We start from the raw sequence: 12,186 nt of genomic DNA, 5'->3' as shown, positions 1-12,186 counted from the left end.
GTGTTGCGCTTCCGAGCTGCACCCTTATTCCCTGCGGGTGTCAAATTTACTCAGAAAAAGCAAGATGGATAAAGAGGTCTCTAAAATGAAAAGATCTTGAAGAAATCTCTAAACTAAGGTTCCTCCAACAGTTATCTAAATACCATGAATAATTTTTCATACTACATTCTGTAACACTTTCTCCCCGTACACTCAGAGACAGCACCAAGGCTTACAGCCTAACCAAAGAAGAAGAAAAAAAAATTAACAGAAGAATGTTCTGTGAACTAGTTTCTGCTATATCACTTTATTCATCAAGGGAACTATAAATCTGATGCTCTAGCAATAGTAACTTTAATTAACCCTATACAGATTATGACAACATGAAGTCTCTTAAATATATCTGACTTTTATCCTTTCAAAACCCAAAGCTAGTAGATTTTAAGATACTGTCTTGGTTTTTAAAACCACCTTTTTACAAATAAAATCCAGATCAAATAATTGACCAGCATTAAATCAGACTGATGAAGTTGTTTGCCAAGTGAAACAAAAACATTGTTTCCACCACTACCAATGCTATCACTAATAGGAAAAGAATGTAAGATGACAGGATGGTAACCTAAGAGGAAGGTGAGAAGACAACATTTTTTTAGAAAGCAGTATCTTTTAGGGGAAGGACCCAGATGCAGAGGGAGAATACACTAGTGCTGTGCTACTGCTACACTGCATGGCCTTGGGTAAGTCACCTCATTTTACTAATTGATACCTGAGATCACTATCTTTTAAATGTCTCACCTGTTTCTTTGGTATTTTGAAAGATTAAAGCTCTAAACTTCAAACATACTACAAGAGATTTCTGACATAAGAGATTTTTTATGCCCCCTGTGTGAAAGGAAAGTAAGGATGGAAAAGACCAGATAACCCAAGAATTTTCTTGTGCTACAGCCTGTTCAGTACCAAACATAGCTGCAGTTCTTTGCCAGAGCTACTGGAACAGACTACGAACTTCTGTTAAGAAAGTATCATGTGTCATCTCTTCAAAGAAGCAGATTTCCTCCTAGGTAGCATGTAGGACGTAAGAGAGTTAACAGGGGAGGTTATTCCTCCCTACCACTTAACTCTATCCTATACACCAGCTTCAGGTTGCTGGTCTTGCAGTTTTTTGGAGTAATTTTATTTTTCTCATCAGAACTTCTGGGAAGTAAGTGCTGAATGAGTGACAGGGACAGTGTAGGAGTAAGAAGGAGAATAATTTCTACATAGAGGCTCCTGCCATACCAGTAAAGCAAAAAAGGAAACTAATGGGCTGGGATTGAGAAAGCTCTATGCTCAAAAAGAAGGGGTGCCAAGAAATGTCATATTTAGGAAAAGCTTAAACACTGTGCAGATGGAATATGGTGAGCTCCTTTGATGTAAAGCAAGCTAAAAATTTGAGCTATATTCCTCTTACAGAAGGTTTTGGGAGGAACAGGATGGACAGAAATCTCAAAATCATCGGGTTTGGAGCTGAAAAGTAGACAGGACTTTTTTTTTTTAAAGAGAAAGCTGGCTTTTGGGTACAGTGGTACTGAAACTAATGCTGGAAACAGAAAGTAAGACAACAGCAGGACTCTTGATAGCACCAGAAAAGCAGTACCCCACGGATACCCAACAGATCAGTCCCTATCCCCTGTTGACTAATTAGGCTTGGTTCAACTTTGACATTAAAAAGCCAAGTATGAGCTCTGCTAATCTGTCTAGGAGTTGTTATATTTCCATCTTTATGATTAAGAGTTGGGCATCAACTGTCTTTAGCACCCTCAATCTCTTACTAGACTGAAGAACACTGCTGCAGTCTGGTAGTTTATGAAATGTAGAAAAGTAGTTGCAGGAGAGCAGTCAAAAGACTGTCCACATCTTGGCATATTCTACAAGAGGGGAATATCAATAGCCAACAGCTAGTAGCAAGACTGGAGACTTCACATCCAAGATGTATGCGTATCACCTGCGATCCATACAAAATGCAATTTTATTTTATTACAGAAGCACCAGAAAATTACCTACACACCTCTATGTTTTTAATCCATCCCTGCAGTAATATCATACTACTCATTAAGGGGGGGGGGAGGGGGCAAACACATTACAGAGAAGTAGCGTCAAATTTACACTAATGCAAGACTTCATATAATGGGTATAGCAGACATAGGTGACTAAGAAACACCTTAGCTAAAATAACGTAACAGCAGAAGTACCAGATAAAAGCAAAAGCACTGTCTTAGTTTAAGACTTGTCTGTCACACTATTGAGAAAGCAAGTATTTAGGGATGAGAACTAGACAAGGCACAGTGATACCTTCCCTTCAAGTACTCTCCTATACTCCAGTATTTTCAGTTTACAGAATTTCATTGTATATTTAAATTACCTATTTCAGGTAATCATCAGCTTATCATCACTAAATTCTCCCAAATGCTAGAGAACTGTTTTCTTTACAATTCATTTCTTTCTTATGGGGTATGCATAATATTACATATACAGTGTATGACAAAATTTATCATACTTTTCCCCTAAATCACAGTGAATAGCAGAATAAATTCCCATACAGCTAAGCGCAACAAAGCCGTATAACGCACGTATAAATATAAAACCTCTTTTTTTAGAGTTTTATTTTGCCACTTCAACATTCCAGAAATTTGGAGCTGGAGCAGGCACTGTGATCAAGATAAAAAGGACACTGCTTTCTTGGTTAAGAGGAAATGAAGAGCTTTTCTGAGAAGGAATACAAGTGGTCTCTGGTCAATTGTGATGGGGGTAACCAAACAGGACATAATCTATTTAAATGAAAAAGCAAAACTGACTTTAATCCAAATGGATTAGGCTGGTCATAGGAACTCCATCTACAAATATGCTTCCAATTTCCACAGCCCCCAAAACATTGTGCCTCTGAAACATTAATTTAATAAGAACTATGGTGGCACAACAAACACCCCAGCCCCCCTCCCCAAGAAATTAAAAAATAGAACTGAACCACACAAACCAAACCCTCAATCCTTTCAGGTAAGGATTGGACCAGTATCTGCAACCTGATGTATATGCAACAGCAGTGAATGGGACTTAACTCAGGATCTCTTCTAATGTTCTGAATTTTAGGAAAGCTGCTGATGCTATACGTCAAATAAAGGGGAACAGGCAGCAAGACTGCCATGAAATGCAATAAAATAAGAACATAAGAATAACGGTATCTCTTCTTGGCTAGAATTTTCTCAAAGTTTCCAATAATGTTAGGGGCAGGGAGGGAGTAGTACATGCTATCAAAACACAGAGCTTGAGGAAGCAAATATCTGCTGCTTCATGGCATTTATCCAACAGTACCTCACCATCACCAAAGAAAAAAAACCCCAAACCTACCCTGGTTTACACATAATCAGTTAAGAACATTGTATGGATACATCTGGGCTCAAGTTTAAACTTCAAAATTATACTGGATAAGCAGATGTATCAAAACTGGAATAAAGCTGCTCCATTTCATGTCTGCACATATTGCAGAGTAACGAACAAAAAGGAGTGAGGGCAAGGGGAGATTAGGAAATCCTGGAAGTGTCCTCTGCTCCTGAACTGATTTTACCTAGAAAACTATGATGTTTTCAATATCAGTGCTTGCTTTTAACAGAAATCAAAACTTCAGAGAAAGGGTCTGAGCAGTGAAGCTCTCCTAGACTATCTAGTGGGCAACAAGAGGACAGTGATAAACACAGATACATGGGGAATAGTCTCTACAGGCAGGGGAAGAGGAAAAAAAGAGGCTGCAATGAAAATTAATTTGGTCTGGAATATACGTTCTAGCAAATGGGGGAATAGAACAGAAGACTATGACAAGGGATGGAAAATTCAGCAACGAGTACAGAAGGAAAAGCAACTCATGGAAGCATGGACGTGTGTACAGGGAACAGATGGCAGCACAGCACTGAGAAGCAGAGATCTTACATATACTGAACCCATGAAGCGCTGAAAAGCTTCACTTTAATTAAAAAAGTATGCCCCTTGCTTCCCTCTTCCCATCTGTCTGTAGGAAGCCCTCCTTTAGCAGGATCCATTGGATCTGTCAAAGCAGGACTCTTGTGCTGACAATTTTATGCAACTACTGATTTATATTCTTTTCTCCACTCTCAGAATACTCAATTTTCCTTTTCATGGTGCCTCCAAACAAACTGAGAAACAAAACCTGGTAGTAAGTTAGGGCAGCCACCATCACACTTACCTTGTATTGACCTTCCATTTGTTTTCATTCTAAGCTTGTGAGGCAGGACTGCCACAGCATATAGATGACTGAAGTTCTAGGACTTGGAGTTCTAGTTATGTACTACTACCATCCCTTGATTATCTATACTGGTATTTGATAAATTCATAGGTACCATTCACGTTTTACAAATCTCTTCTTGTTACAGACTGCAGTATAAATTTCAGTTGGTACAGGAGGTTGTGGAGTCTAGCATGTTTAGTACAACCACTCAAAAACACTAGCAAAGAGGTTACCTATTAAAATGTATGGACCAGAATAAAAACATCATAAATCATTTTTTAAGAGATACTACTTTGCTTCAATACTTGTTGTTTTATATTAACATGACCTGAGAGAGACCACAATGCATTCCACATATTATTGGTGGCTTTCACGCACTCTAATGTGTAATGAGCTTGTACCTCATTAATCACTTGAAAGACTAGGCCACAGAATTTCAAAACAGATTAGAAAAATTGCATTTGTATTTAGTTAAGAACACCTCCTGCAGAGCCTGCAAAACTCAGGAGGAGACTAGGTCCAGTCACTGCTGCAGTGAATTCACCAAAAATGTTGTCGAAGGTTTACCACACATTCGTAACTTACAAAAAGATGAACTGTTCTTAAAGAAAGACAAACAATTTTATGTATTATATTGGAGAGCAGGAGTGAGGTTTTAAAGGATTAAAACATGTGTAAGCCGCCTTATAGTGTCTATCAGGACTATATATAGCAGAACCCTTCTTTTAGCCTCGATGGGCCTGATTTTAAAGGTACTTATATTGATTAATCTGGATTACTTGCAAATGAGTAGAACCAGGTACAAAACAAGCAGGAACAAAAGTTTGGAAGACTGGAGACCACATATCCCAGGATAAACTTTTTAATTATTTTTAAGAATTTTTCATTTTATGAAATTGGGACGTACTGATCTTTTAAACTACTTTTGGTTAAGACAATCCATGTTCTCAGCTAGAAAACAAGGGAAGCTCATCCTCTTGATACAAACAGAAAAATTGGCCAAATACTGGCCATTGAATGGTAAGCTATAATGAAGCTTCCCCTTCCTGTCTCCTTTCCCCTCCATCTTTTGTTTTAAAGACAAGAGAGAATGAAAAATACAAAGTTGTCATACTTGGATCTTATTTTCAGTAGATGAATACATTCCTTCAAAACAAAAAAAAATATGTGAAAATCCACCTAAAAATCTGGCTAACAAAGTATGAGGCATTTTTATTGAACTATAACTCTTGAATACATTTTGCAATGGAGAATCATTTTTTTTCCTTTAATAAAGCTGAAAGAAAAACATGTGTTAACTACCTATATGAACAAATACATTCAGAAGAAGATCTTTTGCAAAAAATACCTTAAAATCTTCTCTTGAGGTTTTGGCTCCACCTTGTGCGAATCTTACACTGATCCACCCAATCACCTAAGAACACGGAGCTAATCTGATCACATAACAATCTTACTACTTTTTCAGAAAAGAAGTGAATATATAGAGATGGACTTGATCAGCCGAATTACAAAGACCACCAATGTAGATTCTAAATAACAGGCAGCTGATAACTCACATGAAAAGACTGCTGTACTAGTTGAAATTATAATTTTTGGGCTTTTTGCAGGTCAGGCGGATCCTTGAGAAACAAAAAAGGTTTAATCCACAAAATTATTTTCTATCCAATTTCATACAAATATATTTTCATATTTCTAATGTATTTCTTCAGCTATTTTTCTTATTTTTTAAACACTTAAATGCACTCAAGCTATAATACAGTTATGGTAGCCTACAGGTACCTCATACCTTTTCAAAATGTCAAAATCTAACCTTCCAGAAATTCTCAATTTTGAGGTAACACTATTATTATGTCATCCTCAAAACACATAAAAATGGCTTAGATGGACCTTTTAATTTGAATGGACATAACAATGGAAACTTCAATGTGGAATGAGAGGAGAGCCCTTCAAGAGCTGTACACCTCTGGACAGTCCTATACTTCCCCCTTGCTGCTCCTCTCCTCACTACATTCCCTTCAAGCACTGAGACTCTCATGTTCCTATATCCCCACTGCATAGCATGATCAGAATTCTGACCATCTCTGAATCCCCACTCCCAGGAGATACACATATATCCAAATTGCCTGGAGTTTCCTCTCATTCTTCCACACTAATATCACAATTTTTCCTTGCCACCCTACACCTGCAGAAAACCCAAAGAAGGAAGATGGCAGTGTGGCACTGGTATCTCTGCAGAGTCAGGGAGGAACAAGAAAGTGAAATGGCTCAGAAAACTCCACAAATGAAAATGGCTCATCAAAATGCTGTTGTGTATTGAAGCAACATCATTTTGTTTGAAACTACTGCATGTCATGGTACTTTATTTCCAGTGGAACTCATGGTAAAGCAAAATCTCTTTTTATTCATGAATGATGTCTTGAAGGGAGATAGAAATTTGTAGTACGAGTGGGGGAATAAGGAGAAGCTTCCAAACAAACAAGAAAATGAGAATGACATCCTGACTTCACCCCACTTCTGCAGGATAATTCCCGTTTCCCAAACTTCTGCTCTTCTCCTACCATGGATGGCTCTTCTGCAACATCCAGCCCCAGCAGGCTCAAACCTAGTGGTCTCTGCAACTAGGGATCGTAACACGGTATGTACCACAAAAGTACGTACAAGTACAACCCAATAGGTGACTCGACATTTTGCAACAATAGTCACAGATAAGTTGCACGATAAAGCATAGGCTCTACAGGAGAAAGCAGAAACCAACTGACTACAACTGTGGTAGTACAGAAGTGGTGCCTGAGGTTATGAGTCACTTCTATAAACAAAATATCTTCACACTCCCTATTTGACTTTTAGCTGTCCCAAAGAATGCTGGTAAGTTGCTGAAATTTGATTCATTATAGCAGGAAAATTTTGTAAGGCATCTCTTGAATTTACGGAACAATACTGGAAGCTAAATGAATGCCCAGAAGGATATTTTTGGGAATGTTTTCACTCACTCTATAACCAACGAACATTTCTGAGATTTAAGGGAAAACAGTCAGCAGTTATGTAATTTGAGCCAGATATAAAAATAGCAGTATCATTCAGCTATATTAGCCTACCCCAAGTCCAGTAACTAGTGTTTGATAAATCACGTTGTCTAACTGGATTTAAAGAGACAGATACAGAAAATTCAACCCTTTCCATTATAGGGGGTTTCCAAAGATTAATTTTTCTACAGCCTACTCAGGCTTTTCTGTGAGAGAACTGCTTGCAAAAATCCTCTTTTCCCAGAAATCCAAGGAGAAAGACAAATGGGGAATTTCTGATAGAGCTAATGTGGTAGGATGTAAAAACATAAATTAGCATTCCCCACCACATCTATGAACATACAAACTGTCATATACAATTACAGGGAGTGAAGTGAGCTGGTCCCATGTGTCTTCCAAACGCTCCTATCATACTGAATCTATTTACCCAGTTATAATGAGCCCTGATGGATGTCTAGAATCTCCTTGATCTCTCCTAGCTGTCAGCATCTTTTACAAAATCCTGCTGGATTTATAAATAAAATACATATGCAATACAAGCAATTATAAACAATGCTCTTCATCTCTACAAAGACATTTAAGAAACACCAAGGATGAACAATAATTTTATGAACACTTCATTTTAATACTTGTTAACCTTTTTTTTTAATGGCACAAACAAAAAACACAGATAATTATATATACATATATATATATTTCCCAACTTAAATGAATCAAGTAAGGGAAAAAGATGATCATCTGCAGCTATAATTTAGGAAATCTGAAGATGATCAAAGAACATATGCACTTTTATCAAGTACACTCAATCAGGTGAATGATATCTTCTATTTGGAAAGTCAAGTCTCAGATAGACTGCTTTCCTATGATAATAAACAAACAGTAACCTTTAAGGAAATATTCTCTTTATTATTCTCTAAGATATGAACAGTGAGTATCTGATCCAATTTACCTCCCACACCAGATCTGAAAGAAGCTGACAGCTGGAGTTCTATTCAACCTCTTTTACGAGAAGTAAGGAAAATGCACTGTCAATTCATACTTTGCCTACAAACTACAATGAATGTCTATCTCCTAGTTACACTTTTCCTTCATGGTATACTTAAGAGGGTAGAGTGCTAACATGCTTCCAACACTTTCACTCCAAATGTAGATTTTAAGCACTACTTCAAAAAGACAGAGAGTCATGCAAACCAAACATCTTTAAAAAAAAAAAAATTCTTTCTCTGAATAACGTGTCAGATGTCTGCCCATAATCTAGGGTAATTCAAGTAACATCTCCCACATGCATGCTCTCAAATGGGTCCTATAATTCTTTGAGAATTGCACTCTCAATACAGCTCAACTGCATGCAGTCTTATTCTGAATGCTTCAGTAATCATGAAGGAATGAGTACAGCTCTAGGTTTGAAGTCTACAAGTGACAGTCGAGAGATTTTTAAGCAGCAGCGTATGTTGCTCTGGGCAAATCTCGGTGCAATGACTCAAAATCCCATCAGTCAGCCAAGCACTTCAATACATGTTTCAAGAAAATAAGTTAACTACTTGGACAAGCGCTAATGAAGAAAGCTGTTACTTCCAATGCAGAAAGAAGAGGAACCATCCAAAATGCTTAGTTGTCTAATTCTAAAAGGAAAAGAGAGTTCTGACTTCCAGAGTATGAAGGAATTATTTTCTTTCCAAAGCCTGAATTCCAGAAAGGAAGACTGAAAAATTGCTCCTTTTGCATGCAGTCTGGATATATTTTTTGAAAAGGGGAAAAGAAAGCGCTTATATCCTGGGATATATTCTACCAAAGAAATATTTATTCTGCTACTAAGAGCCACATCTTAACATGTCTTCCTGGCAGAAGAAAATAGTGACCAAGAATGCCCTCTGTAAATAAAAATGTGACCAGATGCTCAAAAGGACAACTCATGGGCAAATAAAAGCACAAGTATTATTTCTCACTAAGGTGAGGGATCCCTGTGCAGGGAGGAAGAAGGTGTAACAATTCGATCCACCTGTTACAACACTGAAGAGCTAAGCAGAGAATAGGCCAAATGGGTATCAACAGAAATATTTGACAATACTGACACAAAGCCAAACCACATATTCCAGAACCAATTTGACTTTACTATTCTTTCTAAAAAGAAGTCTCAGAGCAAGCACTCCTAGAAAACAAATCCTGGAACATGGCAATCTACAGATTCAACATGTGAACAGTATGCACATCCTCTCAGGACAATACAGGCATTGACAATGTGGGCTGGCTGCAGGGGTTTGATCATGAACTAGACACAAACAAATCAGTTGGCCTTATTACTGACAGAGTTCCTGGGCCAGTGGAGATGTGAGGGGAGGGGGAGCGGAAAGGAATGTGAAAGCTAACGTTTCAAAGACTTGGGGAGAACAGGATAAGAGAAACATGACAGAAGAGAAGAAATAAAGAATGAAGAAAAGTTTGATGCAACCAGCTACCTAAAAATTTCAGATGAAGGTAGTTTCAGATCATTTCAGATGAATGTTCAATGTCCAGTCCTGATAAACACCTACACTTACCCCTTGCCAGTAGTGATAAAGGAAAGTTTTAAGCAGACAAGGCCCATTTAGTGATGGGCCACCCAATTTAGCAAAATCAGAGAAAGCTGTTTATCATCACAGTTCATAAGATGTAAAAAATGTCGTCTTATATATATAAACAATAATATATATGTTTACAGACTCACAGTAAGCATATAATTTTAGGCTATTGAATTTTTAAAGTCTCAAACAGACAAAGGCATTTGAAATGTATTGTCGAAATACTAAGAGGACAAATATGTGTCTTGTGATGAAGCAGTATTTGGCTTCTGCAGAACACACAAGGACAGTTAATCAGCATCAGCTGCAATCCAGAAGAAATTGCTGGATAAGCAGAAATAGCAGCTCAGTATAAAACAGAGGAAAGAAAACCTGACAGTCTCCTTAGGTCACCTGTATCAACACATCTGAATCAACAAGAGAAGGAATTAGTCTTTTAATTCTCCTACTGCTAAAAAAAATAGAACCACCACATTAAGGGGTGAAGTCAATTGTGAAATACAAAAGTAACAATGTGGTATTTCTACAAAGTTCTGAACATATAAGTCAACCCTTACCTTCTGGACGGTACTGAGCTACGATAGTTACTGCTTGGCCTGCATTCTTCAGGGCTGCCGCTGCCTGTTCATGGGTTGCTGCTTTTAGATCTACTCCATTTACCTACAAGTAATATAAAAAACCAAAATAAATGTTTATCATCATAGAAGACAGTTTCTATGCCATGTGAGTTTTCCCCGTTTCCAGCATTACAAGCTAGTTAATACAAAGATTACTGATCCTTACTGAAAACCAGTCAGTAAATCTTCTTTCACATGTACCCCTCTGTTAAGAAATAATGTAATCATCATAGTATATCACTTAATGAATTTGTATTTGCTAGGTTCATTTTCTTCCTGTTTAAGACCTTTTTCTTTCTTTGTAAGGAGACCGGGAGAATGTTGCTTTCTGTGATGGTTCACCTCTCTTTTCTACAACAGGGCTTCAGGGACCTCCTTAGCCAAGGCATGCCTACGGACCATTATATTCACCACCGAGTGACAGACCACACCCTCCATGAAATTGTCTATTCTTGTTTTCAATGCAGCAGATTTAAAAATAGTGTCAGAAAAAAACTGAAGCAGAAATGCATGTGTCGTGGTTTTGACCAAAAGTATTTTTCATCAAACTAAAATAAAGGTACACTTTAATACCAGCATTCTAATAACAGCAGAGCCAAAATTACTTTTCTCCTTTGAAATAACTACCAGATTACAATGTAATTGTCCAAAGAAATTATTCTCCATAAATCAAGTAATTTCACAAACACACAAAATCTTTATGACCTTCAGCACTAATACAGAAAAACCCCTCAGACAGGTATGAGATGGATCTGTTTAAGACTAACGGGAAGTTTAGGAGTTACTCCAAGAAGTAACAGCACTCAATTTTAGACACTATTGCCAGTTGCCTCCATCTCATTAGAAGGCTTATCTCTGAAGCCTGCATTCTTTCAATTTAGACACACCCCCCTCCCCCTTAGCTACCAGACTAAGATAAGTTAATGTCTCCACTGGGAAAAGAAAAAAAATCTCTGAGATAGGAAAGTGCTATTTTCATCAGGTTACAGGGGAGAAACTGAGGCAGACTAAAGTCCTCAAAGACACTTTGAAAGTACATTGGCATCTGTTCCATTGTCTCAAATTTAGCTCAGTTAATGATATTCTTTGCATATAAATCATATTAACTGGCATTAATATCCAGGCAGGAGAAAACTTTTGTCGTTATTTAAATAAAAGTAGCAAGGAATCCTACAGAAATTATGCGATCTCCTTTCCTAAGCTCTCCGCTCAGGTCAGCTGGCCCTCCTGCAAGTATGAAAGAGATGAAAATTCCTTCTCCATCTTCTCCTCCAACTATGTTGAAACCGAGACCTGTTGATCCTCGATGCAGGACAACCTTTCTAGGTTCCCTGAAGGAAAGAAAGGAATATGAAATCTTCGTCACTAGTCGTGAGTAAAAGTAAAACAAACAACTAGAAAAGCTGAGTTTTCTGAGAGAAGTAATGTTGAAAATTTAGGTATCAGAAGTTACACATTTCGTAAGGCAACAATGACGTGTGTCCCACCCCCCAGTCCTTAGCCCCAAAGCTTAAACTTTCAAATAAATGGCTTTATTACTATTTGTAAGCTTTCAATTCTGCGTGTCGTTAGGTGAATTGAACAATTCATAAGTGTGTATGTATTCTAAATTCCTATTACGCTACAACCGTATTCAGCACTAAATATCATTACTTAACACTTTCCATATTGTGCAAGAGCCTCAGTATAGCTCAGTCTTACTACCACAGAATCATTAATGTTGGAAAAGACCT

The 12,186-nt window shown here is 37.6% G+C and overlaps 1 protein-coding gene across 1 annotated transcript in view; it reads right to left on the bottom strand.

Moving 5' to 3' along the window:
• The window catches only part of LOC104616654 (disks large homolog 1), a gene marked incomplete at its 5' end in the record, with an annotated part of 43,178 nt that extends 31,394 nt beyond the window's left edge, over positions 1-11,784 (bottom strand). The window contains 2 exons of the mRNA XM_010281726.1: positions 10,394-10,496; positions 11,628-11,784. Coding sequence (XP_010280028.1) covers positions 10,394-10,496; positions 11,628-11,784 — 260 coding nt within the window. The remainder of the gene's footprint in view (positions 1-10,393; positions 10,497-11,627) is intronic.
• Positions 11,785-12,186: the final 402 nt, after the last annotated feature.

This window comes from Phaethon lepturus, unplaced genomic scaffold (assembly GCF_000687285.1).
Source record: "Phaethon lepturus isolate BGI_N335 unplaced genomic scaffold, ASM68728v1 scaffold50022, whole genome shotgun sequence".
In the NCBI taxonomy this organism is placed as follows: domain Eukaryota; kingdom Metazoa; phylum Chordata; class Aves; order Phaethontiformes; family Phaethontidae; genus Phaethon; species Phaethon lepturus.
The sequence above is the reverse complement of the archived record's forward strand: the minus strand, read 5'-3'. Positions and strand labels throughout refer to the sequence as shown.